Source organism: Triturus cristatus, chromosome 3_2, assembly GCF_964204655.1.
Source record: "Triturus cristatus chromosome 3_2, aTriCri1.1, whole genome shotgun sequence".
Taxonomy (NCBI): Eukaryota; Metazoa; Chordata; class Amphibia; order Caudata; family Salamandridae; genus Triturus; species Triturus cristatus.
The window spans coordinates 473,688,155-473,709,648 of record NC_140584.1 but is presented as its reverse complement, the minus strand read 5'-3'; the positions used below and the strand labels follow the sequence as shown (position 1 = coordinate 473,709,648).

Sequence of the window (21,494 nt, the reverse complement as noted above, 5' to 3'; positions counted from 1 at the left end):
CACAGGCCATACATGTAGATTCGTCGTGATCCGGTGAAAGGCATTTGTTGCACACCGGATGGACGTCGATGTGGGGATATTTCGCATTACACACAGGACACCGCTTGAATGGTGTCCTCGATTCCATCGCCGATGACGGGTCGATGGTCGGGTAAGATGCGAAAAAGTTGGTTCTGGAAGTTAGTAAACTAACAAGATACTATCGATACCGATCGGGAACAGTACCGACGCGAACTAAAGGCCTTTTGGCCTAGAAAAAGTTTTTCCTAACTTGAGTCAAGATAAGCACATCCGAACCCAATGGCGGAAAAAAACAATCTGAGGATGGAGAGGATGCCCATGCGCACTGTAGTCCAGGGGAGGAGTCACCTATCCCAGGATACTTCGAAGACTCTTCCAGGACAACAACGTGCAAATATCCGGACCCAACACTAGGCGGCGATCTATGCACAGATATGAATTCAGCAGCCCACATGCCTCGAACATAAGGAATTGAATACAAACTGCAATGAGGACTCTTCTGCCGTTTCATTAAAACAGACAATTGATCTACATTGCCTGTGGAGTAATACTGCTCTGTGATCTGATTTGAAGTACTGCATAATATTTTATCATGTTAATGTGCAAGGTGATTGTGTGTGGAGGCTGGCCCCACATACTGGTGAACCCATTTTTTTCCCGTCGCTTTCCTTTTGGGACAAATTAAATACACTGAAGTGATGCATGTGTTAATGGCTGCTCAAGCCATCGTTTGTAAGGCATTTATTGGAGTCTGAGAAGCGAGTTCACAACTCTGTAAAGAGGAGCACGAGTCGTGGCGTGTTATACAGAGGCTTGTAGTAGAGTGGAGGAGTATACAGTGAAGTAGATTGTTGTAGAGTGAAGTAGCATAGCGTGGAGGGGTGTGTTATAGAGTAGTGTATCAGAGTAGAGTGGAGTAAAGTGGTGTGGAATGGCGTAGTGATAATACCATAGTGTGTAGTAGAGTAGAAGGTCACAGAGTGGCACAGAGCAGTGTTTTGTAGAGCGGTGTGGCACAGAATAGAGTGGAGAAGTGTATTTGAGAGTGGAGTGATTTCAATAGATATTGCAGTATTTCCTAGATAGTTTTGAGGAAGTACTTCGGTGCTCAGTAAACTTTTTTTAAAACAAATAAAACAATAAAAATACCCAACTCCTGACTTCTTTTTTTTTTTTTTTTTTTTTAAGCGTCTCATTTCTTTCTATATATTTGGGAAAAAAAACAGTAATAAGCTAGCTATATTACCTGCTGAATCCCAAAACAAACACAAGTGCCTCATTATGATATCAGTCGGATCACAATCCACAGGCCATCTGTTGCGGTCCGACAGACATTTGGCTCTGCAGTGCGACCGCCACATAATGATGCGGCAGTCGGAGGCACCGACCACTGCTTTTCCGATGGGTCAAGGCAGCGGTCGGAGTGTAATCTCTACTATAGGGGTGGTGCCAGCTCAGGTACCGCTGTAGGGATCACAGTGTCCCTTTCCAACAGCCTTTTATGGCGGACCAACCAACGTAGAAAGGCTGTTGAAAAAGGGACTTTGGGAGTCCCTAGCAGGGCACCTGTCACCCCTGGGCCTCCACTATGGGTCTGGGGGCACCCGTGGTGCCCTCCTAAACATCCATGTATTTTTCCTGCTTTGGTCCGCAGTACAAGCTGCATTGGGAAAGCGGCCCTCCGGCTACTTGTCGGGCAGTCCCGTTTCCGAAACGATGCTGGTCAGACACTCGTCCGACCGGCATCGTAATTAGGCCCAAAGAGTGGTATAAACAATATGGCTGCCTTTTTATTTTGCAAGGGCCAGCAAAATTAGATAATATAGTATTTTGTCATAGCCAAGTACTACGATATACTGCGAAATTATCACGGTGTACTACAGCCCAAAATATAATCACGTTTTTGTCCCTTCTAGATGAAAAGCTACATGAACCAATTCAGATCAAAAATCAACAAGCATTGGCATAGCCAATAGGTCTCAGCTTTGGGGCCTTATAAGTGTTTAGGCAGAGCTACTGACTTTGCCAATGTGTTTAAGTTGTGCTGTAGAGAAGTGTGGCTGCTGTGCAGCATGCTGAAAAATTGTAATAAAGTGCCAAAAGCATTTTTGTTACCTTATATATGACCAAGAAGGCATTATGTCCAACAGAACGACCATATTAAAAAATGTATGTACAATAAAAAAATTGTCATTTTTCTTGTGTTCTTGCAATGCTAGTTAAAGTTTTTTTTTGACGGGGCATAAACAATTGGAGGTTGACGGTTGTGAACTAGTACCTGTATTATAACACTAGCAGCGGCCAGACACTAGGGGAGAATCAACAGATGGCAGATTCCGAGAGCAGGCTGAGGTGGTGTTGAGTGATGTAGAGGTGGTGTTGAGTGATGTAGAGGTGGTGTTGAGTGATGTAGAGGTGGTGTTGAGTGATGTAGAGGTGGTGTTGAGTGATGCAGAGGTGGTGTTGAGTGATGCAGAGGTGGTGTTGAGTGATGCAGAGGCGGTGTTGAGTGATGCAGAGGCGGTGTTGAGTGATAAAGAGGCGGTGTTGAGTGATAAAGAGGCGGTGTTGAGTGATAAAGAGGCGGTGTTGAGTGATAAAGAGGCGGTGGTGGTGACTGGTGCTGAGACGATGCTGAGGTGATGCTGAATGATACTTAGATCTTGCTGAGTGATGATGATGTGGTGGTGGACTATTGCAAAGGCAATGCCGAGTGATGCTGTGGTGGCGTTGTCAGTGAGAGAGAGTCAGTGAGTCAGTGAGTGAGAGAGAGTGACAGTCAGTGAGTGAGAGAGAGTGACAGTCAGTGAGTGAGAGAGAGTGACAGTCAGTGAGTGAGAGAGAGTGACAGTCAGTGAGTGAGAGAGAGTGACAGTCAGTGAGTGAGAGAGAGTGACAGTCAGTGAGTGAGAGAGAGTGACAGTCAGTGAGTGAGAGAGAGTGACAGTCAGTGAGTGAGAGAGAGTGACAGTCAGTGAGTGAGAGAGAGTGACAGTCAGTGAGTGAGAGAGAGTGACAGTCAGTGAGTGAGAGAGAGTGACAGTCAGTGAGTGAGAGAGAGTGACAGTCAGTGAGTGAGAGAGAGTGACAGTCAGTGAGTGAGAGAGTGACAGTGAGTGAGAGAGAGTGACAGTCAGTGAGTGAGAGAGAGTGACAGTCAGTGAGTGAGAGAGAGTGACAGTCAGTGAGTGAGAGAGAGTGACAGTCAGAGTGAGTCAGAGAGTCAGTCAGTCAGAGAGTCAGTCAGTCAGAGAGTCAGTCAGTCAGAGAGTCAGTCAGTCAGAGAGTCAGTCAGTCAGAGAGTCAGTCAGTCAGAGAGTCAGTCAGTCAGAGAGTCAGTCAGTCAGAGAGTCAGTCAGTCAGAGAGTCAGTCAGTCAGAGAGTCAGTCAGTCAGTCAGAGAGTCAGTCAGTCAGTCAGAGTCAGTCAGTCAGAGAGTCAGTCAGTCAGTCAGAGAGTCAGTCAGTCAGAGAGTCAGTCAGTCAGTCAGAGAGTCAGTGAGTCAGTCAGAGAGTCAGTGAGTCAGTCAGAGAGTCAGTGAGTCAGTCAGTCAGAGAGTCAGTGAGTCAGTCAGTCAGAGAGTCAGTCAGTGAGTCAGTCAGTGAGTCAGTCAGACAGTCAGAGAGTCAGTCAGTGAGTCAGTCAGACAGTCAGAGAGTCAGTCAGTGAGTCAGTCAGTCAGAGAGTCAGTCAGTGAGTCAGTCAGTCAGAGAGTCAGTCAGTGAGTCAGTCAGAGAGTCAGTCAGTGAGAGAGTCAGTCAGTGAGAGAGTCAGTCAGAGAGTCAGAGAGTCAGTGAGTGAGTCAGTCAGAGAGTCAGAGAGTCAGTGAGTGAGTCAGTCAGAGAGTCAGAGAGTCAGAGAGTCAGTGAGTGAGTCAGTCAGAGAGTCAGAGAGTCAGTGAGTGAGTCAGTCAGAGAGTCAGAGAGTCAGTGAGTGAGTCAGTCAGAGAGTCAGAGAGTCAGTGAGTGAGTCAGTCAGTCAGTCAGAGAGTCAGTCAGTCAGTCAGAGAGTCAGTCAGTCAGTCAGTCAGTCAGTGTCAGTCAGTGAGTCAGTGAGTCAGTGAGTCAGTGAGTCAGTGAGTCAGTGAGTCAGTGAGTCAGTGAGTCAGTGAGTCAGTGAGTCAGTGAGTGAGTCAGTGAGTCAGTGAGTCAGTGAGTCAGTGAGTGAGTGAGTGAGTCAGTGAGTCAGTGAGTCAGTGAGTCAGTGAGTCAGTGAGTCAGTCAGTGATTCTGAGGGAGTGTGAGTCAGTCAGTGAGAGGGAGTGTGAGTCAGTCAGTGAGAGGGAGTGTGAGTCAGTCAGTGAGAGGGAGTGTGAGTCAGTCAGTGAGAGGGAGTGTGAGTCAGTCAGTGAGAGGGAGTGTGAGTCAGTCAGTGAGAGGGAGTGTGAGTCAGTCAGTGAGAGGGAGTGTGAGTCAGTCAGTGAGAGGGAGTGTGAGTCAGTCAGTGAGAGGGAGTGTGAGTCAGTCAGTGAGAGGGAGTGTGAGTCAGTCAGTGAGAGGGAGTGTGAGTCAGTCAGTGAGAGGGAGTGTGAGTCAGTCAGTGAGCGGGAGTGAGAGAGTGTCTGTGAGCGGGAGTGAGAGAGTGTCTGTGAGCGGGAGTGAGAGAGTGTCTGTGAGCGGGAGTGAGAGAGTGTCTGTGAGCGGGAGTGAGAGAGTGTCTGTGAGCGGGAGTGAGAGAGTGTCTGTGAGCGGGAGTGAGAGAGTGTCTGTGAGCGGGAGTGAGAGAGTGTCTGTGAGCGGGAGTGAGAGAGTGTCTGTGAGCGGGAGTGAGAGAGTGTCTGTGAGCGGGAGTGAGAGAGTGTCAGTCAGTGAATCAGTCAGTGAGTGAGTCAGTGAGTGAGTCAGTGAGTGAGTCAGTGAGTGAGTGAGTCAGTGAGTGAGTGAGTCAGTGAGTGAGTGAGTCAGTGAGTGAGTGAGTCAGTGAGTCAGTGAGTGAGTCAGTGAGTGAGTCAGTGAGTGAGTCAGTGAGTGAGTCAGTGAGTGAGTCAGTCAGTCAGTGAGTGAGTGAGTGAGTGAGTGAGTGAGTGAGTCAGTGAGTGAGTGAGTCAGTGAGTGAGTGAGTCAGTGAGTGAGTCAGTGAGTGAGTCAGTGAGTGAGTCAGTGAGTGAGTCAGTGAGTGAGTCAGTGAGTGAGTCAGTGAGTGAGTCAGTGAGTGAGTCAGTGAGTGAGTCAGTGAGTGAGTCAGTCAGTGAGTCAGTCAGTGAGTCAGTCAGTGAGTCAGTGAGTGAGTCAGTGAGTGAGTCAGTCAGTCAGTGAGTCAGTCAGTGAGTCAGTGAGTGAGTCAGTGAGTGAGTCAGTCAGTGAGTCAGTGAGTGAGTCAGTGAGTGAGTCAGTCAGTGAGTCAGTGAGTGAGTCAGTGAGTCAGTGAGTCAGTGAGTCAGTGAGTCAGTGAGTCAGTGAGTCAGTCAGTCAGTCAGTCAGTCAGTCAGTCAGTCAGTCAGTCAGTCAGTCAGTCAGTCAGTCAGTCAGTCAGTCAGTCAGTCAGTCAGTGATTCTGAGGGAGTGTGAGTCAGTCAGTGAGAGGGAGTGTGAGTCAGTCAGTGAGAGGGAGTGTGAGTCAGTCAGTGAGAGGGAGTGTGAGTCAGTCAGTGAGAGGGAGTGTGAGTCAGTCAGTGAGAGGGAGTGTGAGTCAGTCAGTGAGAGGGAGTGTGAGAGTGTCTGTGAGCGGGAGTGAGAGAGTGTCTGTGAGCGGGAGTGAGAGAGTGTCTGTGAGCGGGAGTGAGAGAGTGTCTGTGAGCGGGAGTGAGAGAGTGTCTGTGAGCGGGAGTGAGAGTGTCTGTGAGCGGGAGTGAGAGAGTGTCAGTCAGTGAGTGAGTCAGTGAGTGAGTCAGTGAGTGAGTCAGTGAGTGAGTCAGTGAGTGAGTCAGTGAGTCAGTGAGTGAGTGAGTCAGTGAGTGAGTCAGTGAGTGAGTCAGTGAGTGAGTCAGTGAGTGAGTCAGTGAGTGAGTCAGTGAGTGAGTCAGTGAGTGAGTCAGTGAGTGAGTCAGTGAGTGAGTCAGTGAGTGAGTCAGTGAGTGAGTGAGTCAGTGAGTGAGTGAGTCAGTGAGTGAGTGAGTCAGTGAGTGAGTGAGTCAGTGAGTGAGTGAGTCAGTGAGTGAGTGAGTCAGTGAGTGAGTGAGTGAGTCAGTGAGTGAGTGAGTCAGTGAGTGAGTGAGTGAGTGAGTCAGTGAGTGAGTCAGTGAGTGAGTGAGTCAGTGAGTGAGTGAGTCAGTGAGTGAGTGAGTCAGTGAGTGAGTCAGTGAGTGAGTCAGTGAGTGAGTCAGTGAGTGAGTCAGTGAGTGAGTCAGTGAGTGAGTCAGTGAGTGAGTCAGTGAGTGAGTCAGTGAGTGAGTCAGTGAGTGAGTCAGTGAGTGAGTCAGTGAGTGAGTCAGTGAGTGAGTCAGTGAGTGAGTCAGTGAGTGAGTCAGTGAGTGAGTCAGTGAGTGAGTCAGTGAGTGAGTCAGTGAGTGAGTCAGTGAGTGAGTCAGTGAGTGAGTCAGTGAGTGAGTCAGTGAGTGAGTCAGTGAGTGAGTCAGTGAGTGAGTCAGTGAGTGAGTCAGTCAGTGAGTCAGTGAGTCAGTCAGTCAGTCAGTCAGTGAGTCAGTCAGTCAGTCAGTCAGTCAGTGAGTCAGTCAGTCAGTCAGTCAGTCAGTCAGTCAGTCAGTCAGTCAGTCAGTCAGTCAGTCAGTCAGTCAGTCAGTCAGTCAGTCAGTCAGTCAGTCAGTCAGTCAGTCAGTCAGTCAGTCAGTGATTCTGAGGGAGTGTGAGTCAGTCAGTGAGAGGGAGTGTGAGTCAGTCAGTGAGAGGGAGTGTGAGTCAGTCAGTGAGAGGGAGTGTGAGTCAGTCAGTGAGAGGGAGTGTGAGTCAGTCAGTGAGAGGGAGTGTGAGTCAGTCAGTGAGAGGGAGTGTGAGTCAGTCAGTGAGAGGGAGTGTGAGTCAGTCAGTGAGAGGGAGTGTGAGTCAGTCAGTGAGAGGGAGTGTGAGTCAGTCAGTGAGAGGGAGTGTGAGTCAGTCAGTGAGAGGGAGTGTGAGTCAGTCAGTGAGAGGGAGTGTGAGAGTGTCTGTGAGCGGGAGTGAGAGAGTGTCTGTGAGCGGGAGTGAGAGAGTGTCTGTGAGCGGGAGTGAGAGAGTGTCTGTGAGCGGGAGTGAGAGAGTGTCTGTGAGCGGGAGTGAGAGTGTCTGTGAGCGGGAGTGAGAGAGTGTCAGTCAGTGAATCAGTCAGTGAGTGAGTCAGTGAGTGAGTCAGTGAGTGAGTGAGTGAGTGAGTGAGTGAGTCAGTGAGTGAGTGAGTCAGTGAGTGAGTGAGTCAGTGAGTGAGTGAGTCAGTGAGTGAGTGAGTCAGTGAGTGAGTGAGTCAGTGAGTGAGTGAGTCAGTCAGTGAGTGAGTGAGTCAGTCAGTGAGTGAGTGAGTGAGTCAGTGAGTGAGTGAGTCAGTGAGTGAGTCAGTGAGTGAGTGAGTCAGTGAGTGAGTGAGTCAGTGAGTGAGTCAGTGAGTGAGTGAGTGAGTGAGTCAGTGAGTGAGTGAGTGAGTGAGTGAGTGAGTGAGTGAGTGAGTGAGTCAGTGAGTGAGTCAGTGAGTGAGTCAGTGAGTGAGTCAGTGAGTGAGTCAGTGAGTGAGTCAGTGAGTGAGTCAGTGAGTGAGTGAGTGAGTGAGTCAGTGAGTGAGTCAGTGAGTGAGTGAGTGAGTGAGTGAGTGAGTGAGTGAGTGAGTGAGTGAGTGAGTCAGTGAGTCAGTGAGTCAGTGAGTCAGTGAGTGAGTGAGTGAGTGAGTGAGTGAGTGAGTCAGTGAGTCAGTGAGTGAGTCAGTGAGTCAGTGAGTCAGTGAGTGAGTCAGTGAGTCAGTGAGTCAGTGAGTCAGTGAGTCAGTGAGTCAGTGAGTGAGTCAGTGAGTCAGTGAGTCAGTGAGTCAGTGATTCTGAGGGAGTGTGAGTCAGTCAGTGAGAGGGAGTGTGAGTCAGTCAGTGAGAGGGAGTGTGAGTCAGTCAGTGAGAGGGAGTGTGAGTCAGTCAGTGAGAGGGAGTGTGAGTCAGTCAGTGAGAGGGAGTGTGAGTCAGTCAGTGAGAGGGAGTGTGAGTCAGTCAGTGAGAGGGAGTGTGAGTCAGTCAGTGAGAGGGAGTGTGAGTCAGTCAGTGAGAGGGAGTGTGAGTCAGTCAGTGAGAGGGAGTGTGAGTCAGTCAGTGAGAGGGAGTGTGAGTCAGTCAGTGAGAGGGAGTGTGAGTCAGTCAGTGAGAGGGAGTGTGAGTCAGTCAGTGAGCGGGAGTGAGAGAGTGTCTGTGAGCGGGAGTGAGAGAGTGTCTGTGAGCGGGAGTGAGAGAGTGTCTGTGAGCGGGAGTGAGAGAGTGTCTGTGAGCGGGAGTGAGAGAGTGTCTGTGAGCGGGAGTGAGAGAGTGTCTGTGAGCGGGAGTGAGAGAGTGTCTGTGAGCGGGAGTGAGAGAGTGTCTGTGAGCGGGAGTGAGAGAGTGTCTGTGAGCGGGAGTGAGAGAGTGTCTGTGAGCGGGAGTGAGAGAGTGTCTGTGAGCGGGAGTGAGAGAGTGTCTGTGAGCGGGAGTGAGAGAGTGTCTGTGAGCGGGAGTGAGAGAGTGTCTGTGAGCGGGAGTGAGAGAGTGTCTGTGAGCGGGAGTGAGAGAGTGTCTGTGAGCGGGAGTGAGAGAGTGTCTGTGAGCGGGAGTGAGAGAGTGTCTGTGAGCGGGAGTGAGAGAGTGTCTGTGAGCGGGAGTGAGAGAGTGTCTGTGAGCGGGAGTGAGTGAGTGAGTCAGTGAGTGAGTCAGTGAGTGAGTCAGTGAGTGAGTCAGTGAGTGAGTCAGTGAGTGAGTCAGTGAGTGAGTCAGTGAGTGAGTCAGTGAGTGAGTCAGTGAGTGAGTCAGTGAGTGAGTGAGTCAGTGAGTGAGTGAGTCAGTGAGTGAGTGAGTGAGTCAGTGAGTGAGTGAGTGAGTGAGTCAGTGAGTCAGTGAGTGAGTGAGTGAGTCAGTGAGTGAGTGAGTGAGTGAGTGAGTGAGTGAGTCAGTGAGTGAGTGAGTCAGTCAGTGAGTCAGTCAGTGAGTCAGTCAGTGAGTCAGTCAGTGAGTCAGTCAGTGAGTCAGAGAGTGAGTCAGAGAGTGAGTCAGAGAGTGAGTCAGAGAGTGAGTCAGAGAGTGAGTCAGAGAGTGAGTCAGAGAGTGAGTCAGAGAGTGAGTCAGAGAGTGAGTCAGTCAGAGAGTGAGTGAGTCAGTCAGAGAGTGAGTCAGTCAGAGAGAGAGTGAGTCAGTCAGAGAGAGAGTGAGTCAGTCAGAGAGAGAGTGAGTCAGTCAGAGAGAGAGTGAGTCAGTCAGAGAGAGAGTGAGTCAGTCAGAGAGAGAGTGAGTCAGTCAGAGAGAGAGTGAGTCAGTGAGTGAGTGAGTCAGTGAGTGAGTGAGTGAGTGAGTGAGTGAGTGAGTGAGTGAGTGAGTGAGTGAGTGAGTGAGTGAGTGAGTGAGTGAGTGAGTGAGTGAGTGAGTGAGTGAGTGAGTCAGTGAGTGAGTCAGTGAGTGAGTCAGTGAGTGAGTCAGTGAGTGAGTCAGTGAGTGAGTCAGTGAGTGAGTCAGTGAGTGAGTCAGTGAGTGAGTCAGTGAGTGAGTCAGTGAGTGAGTCAGTGAGTGAGTCAGTGAGTGAGTCAGTGAGTGAGTCAGTGAGTGAGTCAGTGAGTGAGTCAGTGAGTGAGTCAGTGAGTGAGTCAGTGAGTGAGTCAGTGAGTGAGTCAGTGAGTGAGTCAGTGAGTGAGTCAGTGAGTGAGTCAGTGAGTGAGTCAGTGAGTGAGTCAGTGAGTGAGTCAGTGAGTGAGTCAGTGAGTGAGTCAGTGAGTGAGTCAGTCAGTGAGTCAGTCAGTCAGTCAGTCAGTCAGTCAGTCAGTCAGTCAGTCAGTCAGTCAGTCAGTCAGTGAGTCAGTCAGTCAGTCAGTCAGTCAGTCAGTGATTCTGAGGGAGTGTGAGTCAGTCAGTGATTCTGAGGGAGTGTGAGTCAGTCAGTGAGAGGGAGTGTGAGTCAGTCAGTGAGAGGGAGTGTGAGTCAGTCAGTGAGAGGGAGTGTGAGTCAGTCAGTGAGAGGGAGTGTGAGTCAGTCAGTGAGCGGGAGTGAGAGAGTGTCTGTGAGCGGGAGTGAGAGAGTGTCTGTGAGCGGGAGTGAGAGAGTGTCTGTGAGCGGGAGTGAGAGAGTGTCTGTGAGCGGGAGTGAGAGAGTGTCTGTGAGCGGGAGTGAGAGAGTGTCTGTGAGCGGGAGTGAGAGAGTGTCTGAGCGGGAGTGAGAGAGTGTCTGAGCGGGAGTGAGAGAGTGTCTGTGAGCGGGAGTGAGAGAGTGTCTGTGAGCGGGAGTGAGAGAGTGTCTGTGAGCGGGAGTGAGAGAGTGTCTGTGAGTGAGTCAGTGAGTGAGTCAGTGAGTGAGTCAGCGAGTGAGTCAGCGAGTGAGTCAGCGAGTGAGTCAGCGAGTGAGTCAGCGAGTGAGTCAGCGAGTGAGTCAGCGAGTGAGTCAGTGAGTGAGTGAGTGAGTGAGTCAGTCAGTCAGTCAGTCAGTCAGTCAGTCAGTCAGTCAGTCAGTCAGTGAGTCAGTGAGTCAGTGAGTCAGTCAGTGATTCTGAGGGAGTGTGAGTCAGTCAGTGAGAGGGAGTGTGAGTCAGTCAGTGAGAGGGAGTGTGAGTCAGTCAGTGAGAGGGAGTGTGAGTCAGTCAGTGAGAGGGAGTGTGAGTCAGTCAGTGAGAGGGAGTGTGAGTCAGTCAGTGAGAGGGAGTGTGAGTCAGTCAGTGAGAGGGAGTGTGAGTCAGTCAGTGAGAGGGAGTGTGAGTCAGTCAGTGAGAGGGAGTGTGAGTCAGTCAGTGAGAGGGAGTGTGAGTCAGTCAGTGAGAGGGAGTGTGAGTCAGTCAGTGAGAGGGAGTGTGAGTCAGTCAGTGAGCGGGAGTGAGAGAGTGTCTGTGAGCGGGAGTGAGAGAGTGTCTGTGAGCGGGAGTGAGAGAGTGTCTGTGAGCGGGAGTGAGAGAGTGTCTGTGAGCGGGAGTGAGAGAGTGTCTGTGAGCGGGAGTGAGAGAGTGTCTGTGAGCGGGAGTGAGAGAGTGTCAGTCAGTGAATCAGTGAGTGAGTGAGTCAGTGAGTGAGTGAGTCAGTGAGTGAGTGAGTCAGTGAGTGAGTCAGTGAGTGAGTCAGTGAGTGAGTGAGTCAGTGAGTGAGTCAGTGAGTGAGTCAGTGAGTCAGTCAGTGAGTCAGTGAGTGAGTCAGTGAGTGAGTCAGTGAGTGAGTCAGTCAGTCAGTCAGTGAGTCAGTGAGTCAGTCAGTGAGTCAGTGAGTGAGTCAGTGAGTCAGTCAGTCAGTCAGTCAGTCAGTCAGTGAGTGAGTGAGTGAGTGAGTGAGTGAGTGAGTGAGTGAGTCAGTCAGTCAGTCAGTCAGTCAGTCAGTCAGTCAGTCAGTCAGTCAGTCAGTCAGTCAGTCAGTCAGTCAGTCAGTCAGTCAGTGAGTCAGTCAGTCAGTCAGTCAGTCAGTCAGTCAGTCAGTCAGTCAGTCAGTCAGTGAGTCAGTCAGTGAGTCAGTCAGTCAGTCAGTCAGTCAGTCAGTGATTCTGAGGGAGTGTGAGTCAGTCAGTGAGAGGGAGTGTGAGTCAGTCAGTGAGAGGGAGTGTGAGTCAGTCAGTGAGAGGGAGTGTGAGTCAGTCAGTGAGAGGGAGTGTGAGTCAGTCAGTGAGAGGGAGTGTGAGTCAGTCAGTGAGAGGGAGTGTGAGTCAGTCAGTGAGAGGGAGTGTGAGTCAGTCAGTGAGAGGGAGTGTGAGTCAGTCAGTGAGAGGGAGTGTGAGTCAGTCAGTGAGAGGGAGTGTGAGTCAGTCAGTGAGAGGGAGTGTGAGTGAGTCAGTGAGAGGGAGTGTGAGTGAGTCAGTGAGTGAGTCAGTGAGTGAGTGAGTGAGTCAGTGAGTGAGTCAGTGAGTGAGTCAGTGAGTGAGTCAGTGAGTGAGTCAGTGAGTCAGTGAGTGAGTCGGTGAGTGAGTCAGTGAGTCAGTCAGTGAGTCAGTCAGAGAGTGAGTCAGAGAGTGAGTCAGAGAGTGAGTCAGTCAGAGAGAGAGTGAGTCAGTCAGTCAGAGAGTGAGTCAGTCAGAGAGAGAGTGAGTCAGTCAGAGAGAGAGTGAGTCAGTCAGAGAGAGAGTGAGTCAGTCAGAGAGAGAGTGAGTCAGTCAGAGAGAGAGTGAGTCAGTCAGAGAGAGAGTGAGTCAGTGAGTGAGTGAGTGAGTCAGTGAGTGAGTGAGTGAGTGAGTGAGTGAGTGAGTGAGTGAGTCAGTGAGTCAGTCAGTGAGTCAGTCAGTGAGTCAGTCAGTCAGAGAGTGAGTCAGAGAGTGAGTCAGAGAGTGAGTCAGTCAGAGAGAGAGAGAGTGAGTCAGTCAGAGAGTGAGTCAGTCAGAGAGAGAGTGAGTCAGTCAGAGAGAGAGTGAGTCAGTCAGAGAGAGAGTGAGTGAGTGAGTGAGTGAGTGAGTGAGTGAGTGAGTGAGTGAGTGAGTGAGTGAGTGAGTGAGTCAGTGAGTGAGTCAGTGAGTGAGTCAGTGAGTGAGTCAGTGAGTGAGTCAGTGAGTGAGTCAGTGAGTGAGTCAGTGAGTGAGTCAGTGAGTGAGTCAGTCAGTGAGTGAGTCAGTCAGTGAGTGAGTCAGTCAGTGAGTGAGTCAGTCAGTGAGTGAGTCAGTCAGTGAGTGAGTCAGTCAGTGAGTGAGTCAGTCAGTGAGTGAGTCAGTGAGTGAGTGAGTCAGTGAGTGAGTCAGTGAGTGAGTCAGTGAGTGAGTCAGTGAGTGAGTCAGTGAGTGAGTCAGTGAGTGAGTCAGTGAGTGAGTCAGTGAGTGAGTCAGTGAGTGAGTCAGTGAGTGAGTCAGTGAGTGAGTCAGTGAGTGAGTCAGTGAGTGAGTCAGTGAGTGAGTCAGTGAGTGAGTCAGTGAGTGAGTCAGTGAGTGAGTCAGTGAGTGAGTCAGTGAGTGAGTCAGTGAGTGAGTCAGTGAGTGAGTCAGTGAGTGAGTCAGTGAGTGAGTCAGTGAGTGAGTCAGTGAGTGAGTCAGTCAGAGAGAGTGAGTCAGTCAGAGAGAGAGTGAGTCAGTCAGAGAGTGAGTCAGTCAGAGAGAGAGTGAGTCAGTCAGAGAGTGAGTGAGTCAGTCAGAGAGTGAGTGAGTCAGAGAGAGAGTGAGTCAGTGAGTGAGTGAGTCAGTCAGTCAGTCAGTCAGTCAGTGAGTCAGTCAGTCAGTCAGTCAGTCAGTCAGTCAGTCAGTCAGTCAGTCAGTCAGTCAGTCAGTCAGTCAGTCAGTCAGTGAGTCAGTGAGTCAGTGAGTCAGTGAGTCAGTGAGTCAGTGAGTCAGTGAGTCAGTCAGTGAGTCAGTGAGTCAGTCAGTGAGTCAGTGAGTGAGTCAGTCAGTCAGTCAGTGAGTCAGTCAGTCAGTGAGTCAGTCAGTCAGTGAGTCAGTGAGTCAGTCAGTGAGAGGGAGTGTGAGTCAGTCAGTGAGAGGGAGTGTGAGTCAGTCAGTGAGAGGGAGTGTGAGTCAGTCAGTGAGAGGGAGTGTGAGTCAGTCAGTGAGAGGGAGTGTGAGTCAGTCAGTGAGAGGGAGTGTGAGTCAGTCAGTGAGAGGGAGTGTGAGTCAGTCAGTGAGAGGGAGTGTGAGTCAGTCAGTGAGAGGGAGTGTGAGTCAGTCAGTGAGAGGGAGTGTGAGTCAGTCAGTGAGAGGGAGTGTGAGTCAGTCAGTGAGAGGGAGTGTGAGTCAGTCAGTGAGAGGGAGTGTGAGAGAGTGTCTGTGAGCGGGAGTGAGAGAGTGTCTGTGAGCGGGAGTGAGAGAGTGTCTGTGAGCGGGAGTGAGAGAGTGTCTGTGAGCGGGAGTGAGAGAGTGTCTGTGAGCGGGAGTGAGAGAGTGTCTGTGAGCGGGAGTGAGAGAGTGTCTGTGAGCGGGAGTGAGAGAGTGTCTGTGAGCGGGAGTGAGAGAGTGTCTGTGAGCGGGAGTGAGAGAGTGTCTGTGAGCGGGAGTGAGAGAGTGTCTGTGAGCGGGAGTGAGAGAGTGTCTGTGAGCGGGAGTGAGAGAGTGTCTGTGAGCGGGAGTGAGAGAGTGTCTGTGAGCGGGAGTGAGAGAGTGTCTGTGAGCGGGAGTGAGAGAGTGTCTGTGAGCGGGAGTGAGAGAGTGTCTGTGAGCGGGAGTGAGAGAGTGTCTGTGAGCGGGAGTGAGAGAGAGTCTGTGACAGAGCGTCAGAGTCTGTGACAGAGCGTCAGAGTCTGTGACAGAGCGTCAGAGTCTGTGACAGAGCGTCAGAGTCTGTGACAGAGCGTCAGAGTCTGTGACAGAGCGTCAGAGTCTGTGACAGAGCGTCAGAGTCTGTGACAGAGCGTCAGAGTCTGTGACAGAGCGTCAGAGTCTGTGACAGAGCGTCAGAGTCTGTGACAGAGCGTCAGAGTCTGTGACAGAGCGTCAGAGTCTGTGACAGAGCGTCAGAGTCTGTGACAGAGCGCCAGAGTCTGTGACAGAGCGCCAGAGTCTGTGACAGAGCGCCAGAGTCTGTGACAGAGCGCCAGAGTCTGTGACAGAGCGCCAGAGTCTGTGACAGAGCGCCAGAGTCTGTGACAGAGCGCCAGAGTCTGTGACAGAGCGCCAGAGTCTGTGACAGAGCGCCAGAGTCTGTGACAGAGCGCCAGAGTCTGTGACAGAGCGCCAGAGTCTGTGACAGAGCGCCAGAGTCTGTGACAGAGCGCCAGAGTCTGTGACAGAGCGCCAGAGTCTGTGACAGAGCGCCAGAGAGTCTGTGACAGAGCGCCAGAGAGTCTGTGAGAGAGCGCCTGAGAGTCTGTGAGAGAGCGCCTGAGAGTCTGTGAGAGAGCGCCTGAGAGTCTGTGAGAGAGCGCCTGAGAGTCTGTGAGAGAGCGCCTGAGAGTCTGTGAGAGCGCCTGAGAGTCTGTGAGAGCGCCTGAGAGTCTGTGAGAGCGCCTGAGAGTCTGTGAGAGAGCGCCTGAGAGTCTGTGAGAGCGCCTGAGAGTCTGTGAGAGCGCCTGAGAGTCTGTGAGAGCGCCTGAGAGTCTGTGAGAGAGCGCCTGAGAGTCTGTGAGAGAGCGCGTCTGCGAGCGAGAGAGAGTGTCTGCGAGCGAGAGAGAGTGTCTGCGAGCGAGAGAGAGTGTCTGCGAGCGAGAGAGAGTGTCTGCGAGCGAGAGAGAGTGTCTGCGAGCGAGAGAGAGTGTCTGCGAGCGAGAGAGAGTGTCTGCGAGCGAGAGAGAGTGTCTGCGAGCGCGGCAGGGTCTGCGAGCGCGGCAGGGTCTGCGCGCGCGACAGGGTCTGCGCGCGACAGGGTCTGCGCGCGACAGGGTCTGCGCGCGACAGGGTCTGCGCGCGACAGGGTCTGCGCGCGAGAGGGTCTGCGCGCGAGAGGGTCTGCGCGCGAGAGTGTGAGTGTGCGCGCGAGAGTGAGGTAGAGGGGTAGAAGAGAGGTAGGGATATATAGGCAAATGAAAAGGAAGCTATCGACTTCAGGAATATGAAAGAAAGCTCTCCTATCTTGACAGCTGATCACAAGCATCTCCTGAGAAACGTGGTGAAACTTTCAAACCACGGAGTCGTTTGAAAGTTTCACAGCATTTCTCAGGAGATGCTTGTAAACACGAATAACCTGATTCATTTAACAGTTGGCTCTGCCCAGGCTTGCCTAGTAACGCAAATGACAAGGAAGCTATCAACTTCAGGAATGTGAAAGAAAGCTCGCTTATCTTGAAAGCTGATGACCCGTGACGAGAGAGGAACCCCATATCGCGCCTATGCTCGTAAGCGTAACCCGCGCGCCCAGCCGCAAGCTCTAGGCCACAGTGATAACATTTTCTGAAGCCCTTACTAAAAGTCTCGCCAGAGCAGCGCATGCGCTGGCTCAGGCGAGACCTAAAAAGGACCCTCCTTACCCCATAATCTATATTCCTGCCAAATGTCATGTAAATCATTTCTGCCCCTGAGTCGCTACATCGGAGTAAAAAGTCTGTAGAAAATGAATTGGTGGAAAAATACATTTTGGGACCTCTTTTTTTCACCCCCTTAACTTATCACCATGGATCTTTGTATTATCAGCCAAAGCTGAAAAATGTATAGGTCTGCAAAGTTCTGTGGCAATTCATCAAACAGTGCTAAAGTTATAATAATCAAAAAATCAGAGGGATTGTTATCGCTCGGAATCCTATCTATAACTACAGAGTGGCGACAGACAGACACACACACATTCCATATGAAAAAGTAAGCCGGTGGGTGAGGTGGTGGTGTGATGTGTTTCACAGTACATCTACATATCCCAGGGAGGACAACAATATAAGTGGCAGTTTCATGATAAAAAGAAAACAAGATGCCAGTTTTTAAGCGCAACTTCATAAATAGCACCCAAATTAATAGAACATTCCTACAAAGGCCAAAAGTAAACATTGCATTTACAGTTTTTACAAACAAAGGATACTGCTTCCAATGAGGGACACTAGACGAGACACTGGAAGAGGCCGGTCAAAAATAAAGCGTGAATCCAGACACTCTTGACGCATGAAGTTGCTGTTTGAAGGGAACAAAAGAACAAGTATTACAGAATGCTTCTCTGTATTCTGTCAATCAAAATAAAATTAAACACTGTTGGAATCAAACCAAGGGTTGTTTGATCGGTTCGGGGAAGAACAGGAACATGAGCTAGGTTACACATGTAAATCGGTAAGAGGCTTTATTGCCTACACACTGCCAACCACTACAATAATGTTTAATCCGCACTGGATTTTTGCGTGTTCTGTCAAATACTATATGTCTTGTTCATTCTTTTATTTAGAACAAAAACACTGACAAAGAGTTTTAAAAAAATGCAAACTGCCAACCTAGCAAAAACTCTTCTCCAAAAGTAACTAGCAATATGTATAAGCCCCTCCATTACCAACTCCTTCAAACTGTATGCCCCTTAAGACTTTACAATCGTGCACAATTATGTCAGCCTGTTTGCCAGACCAAGTAGATTTTCAAAACAGCTCCTGCTCACATATTTCACTTTGATAAGGAGTGTAGGATGCTGGCTCTTTGTATAGTTGACCAAAATGAGGTACACTGTGTAAAGAGTCCAGGCAAACCAAAACTGGTTTACAGAGGCACAAATGATAGCCCAAATGCTCTAGTTTGTGGTACAGTGGGTGAGCCATTATGCTTAGCTGAGGGCAGAGCTAAGCATTTACTGCACACACAAAGGCAGTAAGTGAGAGACACACAAAGAAATCAGACACCAATTTATAAAAATAACAGATTTTTATAGGAATTTAGGTACCAAAATCAGCGGACTCATCTAAGTACTTTTAGAGATATACATTTTTTACAGGTTTCAAAAGTTCACACAGTGCAATTTCTGGAGTGGAAAGGTTATTCTATGGGGGAAAAACATACTGCATTCTGGCACTTAGTGACTTACTGGACCCGTCTCCTGGACTTAAGGTGAGTTTGGGTCAAGGTCCAAGGAAATATCAACAGGTCACCTTAGGAGGCATTGGGGCAGCTGAGTATAGAGGTGTAATTTCAGCATCAGGTGCCCGTTCACTTCAATGGGGGATGGTCCAGTTTAAAAGAAGCTGCACGCTCGGAATGGGGAGCCAGACCGGGTGAACCCACATGGAGGCTTAGTCCTGGAGATGCTCAGGCACATACGGACACCATTGGTCTACTTCTCCTTGGGCTATAAGGATTGGGTTCAGTGGTGTCTTTAGGTGTTGGGTCCGTGCTGCAGGAGACACTTGCAGTTGAGGGGTCCTGCACAAAGAGGCTGCAGGCAGCGACTGGGAGACAAGTTTAAGCAAACCGAAGGGTGGGCTCAGCCTTTGATGGTCTCAGGACCCCATTGGCACCATCACCTCCCTCGGACTCGGGCTGTGGGACACAGATGCAGAGGTACTTTGAGGTGTCGGCGGTCTGAAGTTCATTCTTGGTCCTGCAAAAAAGGGGCAAACAGGGCAGCTAGGCCACTCTCGATGATGGTCTCACTGTCTGAAATCTCTTGATGTACATGTTGTCTTCCTCACTGTTGATGTCTGGTCAAAACAAGCCTTTGCTGTTGCAAGGGGTCCGGTATTGGTACTGTGAAGCTCTGGTCAGTCCTGTCATCCTCACACTCGGACTGATCCGAACTGTGGAAGCATGGCAGCCTCTTCCTGGGCAACTGCAGCATTGGTAGTCCTGGCAGTATGGTGAACCGGACCTTGCTACTTTGAGGAGTAGGTCCTCCACTCCAAACGAGTTCTCTGGCAATTTGTGAAGCACTGGCAGCCCTCCGGGTTTCTTCGAGCCTGCACAGCGGCTGGACGAGTTAGTTTCTGCATTATGGTCGGGTGCTGCAAGCAAGATGGCAGGGATGGCGCCAAGTCAGTAGTTGCTCCTCTGTTCTCGTGTCAGCTATCTTCTTTGGCCACTACTTCTTTGGGTCCATCGAATCTGAGGTCCTGTCATCTGGTGTGCCACATAAAAACTGTATGTAGGGGCGTTACAGTGAGTGTAAGGTAGCAGTCAATGGGCTACATACCTTTAGGGTGACTACACCCTCTACATGACCACTTCCGGTGGAAAGTAGGCATAACACTGACCATGAGGACCTAATTCCACCAAAAACCAAGATGGTCGAATTTTCCCAGTCATCTTCACTTCAGGTAGCCCCACCTTAGGGGTGGTACTAACCGGAGGATGAACACACTTCCTGACTAGCTAATTTTCCTGCCTGTCCGGGTGCCAAATGAGCCCCAAGCAGGGGGTGGCATTTCCCCCGTCTAGGGAAAGCCAGGCTCGTATATCAAAGGCGATGGAGGCAGTTGAAGCCTCCTGTCTGGATATTCTAATTACTGGTCATCCTGCTAGGAGGAGGTGATAGCACTTCCTGCCAGGGCAGGCATAGTTTCAGACCTCAGAGAGCATGGACTCTCACCTTCAGGGGGGGTCAGAAACCCATCTGTGGTGGCAGCCTGGACGGAACTAGTCATCCAATACATTGGAGGTAGCAGGTTTTCAGGGGGTACCTCTAAGGTACCCTCTGCGTGTATGCATTAATAAATCCATCACTGGAATCAGTATGGGTTTATTAACAGGAGGTGTTTGATACCAAAAGTTTCAGTGAAGCCATTATGTAGCTGGGAAACTGGTGTTGACCAGTGCTCAGTACATACCTTAAAATGGCTTCCCTGTTCACTTGTACATTCAGAAATGTTGCTATGCAGATATGTCCTCACATGTAATATAATGCACACTGCCTTAGGGCAGTAAGGCTTGCTGTAAGGGTGACTTACAAATATTACATGCAGTGTTAGGGGCCATAGCACACAGGTTGTGTGCCATGTCGTGTTTTCCCTTTTTAGAGCACCTCATCACGCAACCTGCATGGGTTTGGTGCTGGGTCCTTTAGAGTGGCACAAGATCTGCTCCAGCTCATAGGAACCCTCTTTAGCACCTATGCCCTGGGTTCACCACTAATTTTGGACTTACAGAGGTGCTATAGGACTGGCCAAATGGGGATCAATTTACCAGTTACCTTGTTTTGGGCAAAGAACACTGGCACTGGGGACTTGGTTGGCAGGAACCCAGTGCACTCCAGTCAAGTTGCATCAAATACCAGGCAAAAAGTGGAGGGGGAATACTGCAACAAGAAACCTGTTTGCTACACTGAGGTTCTCCACACAACAGGAATAGATGAGCTCCAAAGAACAAATAGAACACAAAGGTACAAAAACCCAAATTAAACAAGCATTTGCAATGCAATAGGTCTCGCATTTACGCGAGTTTAAGCTGTTGGCATTGTAAATGACAAAGCCTTTCATTTAGGTTTTAAAAACGAAAACAAAAATAAAAGGCAGTCATTTTTGCAAGCTCTATTCGTACCTTTGCAGCTTTGGCTCTTTGTACCAGTGGGGGAAAATCCATTACAATGGCATGATAGTAATTACCTTGGGAGTAAACGCCACACCTTCACAAACCCTCGGAACCACCGGAGGCTTTTGGATTGTAGCTGCGGGTCACTGAACAGCGCTGGGGCTTCCTTTGAGTTAAAAGGGGTCTGCACGGTCTCCGGCGGCACAAGCGTGAGTTGAAAGCAGCCTCTTTCTCTTGGAGGCGGCACCCTGCACTGGATTACAGTGAGCCTCGAGCCGTACTGCCTACGGGAGCTCTCGAATTAAGTTACCGCCATGTTGCTCTAAAGGCGCCTAGCATGGAGAGCAGAATATACTAGCACTCTCTGGGCGCTGTAAAGTCGTTATCATGCAATTAAAAACAAGTGCGCCTGCTAAAGTGACAGCGACCGCGCTGCAGATAAAAACAAGCATCTCTTATCTTTATGGGGCCATGTGTTTCTAATTAGCGTGGAGGCACGCACTACCCCAGACTTCTCAAAGGAAAAAAATCTTGACAATACCAAGATTTGTTTTCCTTTGAGAGGTTGGGGGCAGTGCGCTCCTCCATCCCAATTAGAAACACATGGCTCCATAAAGATAAGAATGTGATTTGCGACAGCCGTAAAGCAGACAGCCAGTAAGGATCAGCCGGACAAAAAGACGTCACCAAAAAACCCTCACTTCCAATGGCAGGCCGCCGTTTAGCATAAACTGTGACGCCAGCCGATGAAAATGAGGGGCGGGGACTTTAAGTCCCCTTCTCAAATCTACTCTCATACAAAATCTCTCGTCCAGCGAGCAGCGCTTTGCGCTGCAACACCAGGCGAGATTTAAAAAGTGAATACAGATTGCAAGTGAGGTAGATACTCCTTTTAGCTTCAAATTCTGTATGGAGGTCCTATTAGTGTTCAAAATACAGTCAATACAGGGTCATGAAAGGGATTCAGTATAAACAATCTCACATGTTAGGTTATTAACATTTGTATCGCGCGCAGATACTCGAGTGTACCGGCACGACCTTGAGAACGGAAAGAGCCAAATTAGATGAAGAGAAAAGTTTTCAGATTTTTTTTAAACTGAAGAGCGTCCTGAATGCTGCGTAGGGCAAGAGGCAGCGCAATCCGTGCTAGAACAGCCTTTAAAGCAAGGGAGCTGCCACCCGTCCTTTGCAACTGAAAGCGTGGGACATGAGCCAACAATTGAGATGACGAATGCAGTTGTCTTGGGGGCATGTAAAAGGAGAAACATTTTTGAAGATAGGTTGGTCCAAGGCCATAGAGGGCGTGATGAGCTATTACTAATGTTTTAAATTTAACCCGTTCTGTTACGGGCAACCAGTGTAGATCACGAAGATGATGTCCAACACTGCATTTGGTAGGAATGCTCACAAGAAGCCTAGCAGCGCGTTCTGAACCACTTGCAGCTTGTTCAACAGATAGCCTGGAGAGCCAGCATAAAAAGTGTTGGCATAATCTAAGCGCGATAGGATAAGGGCTCTGGTAACCGTTTCCTTGGCAGCTCTGGGAAGAAGGGGTAAGAAATTTCCTAAGCATTTTCAGTAGTCCAAAGCAAGTCCCGGACAGTTTTTTGATCTGGGTCTAGAAAGTAAGATTCTCCTCGAACCAAACCCCTAATTCTTAACGGGTCGC

General features: G+C 50.0%; 1 protein-coding gene across 1 annotated transcript in view; it reads right to left on the bottom strand.

Moving 5' to 3' along the window:
- PSMA1 (proteasome 20S subunit alpha 1) overlaps positions 1-21,494 on the bottom strand; it is a 146,729-nt gene that overhangs the window by 66,865 nt on the left and 58,370 nt on the right. Inside the window, exon 5 of the mRNA XM_085648116.1 lies at positions 16,413-16,501. Coding sequence (XP_085504242.1) covers positions 16,413-16,501 — 89 coding nt within the window. The remainder of the gene's footprint in view (positions 1-16,412; positions 16,502-21,494) is intronic.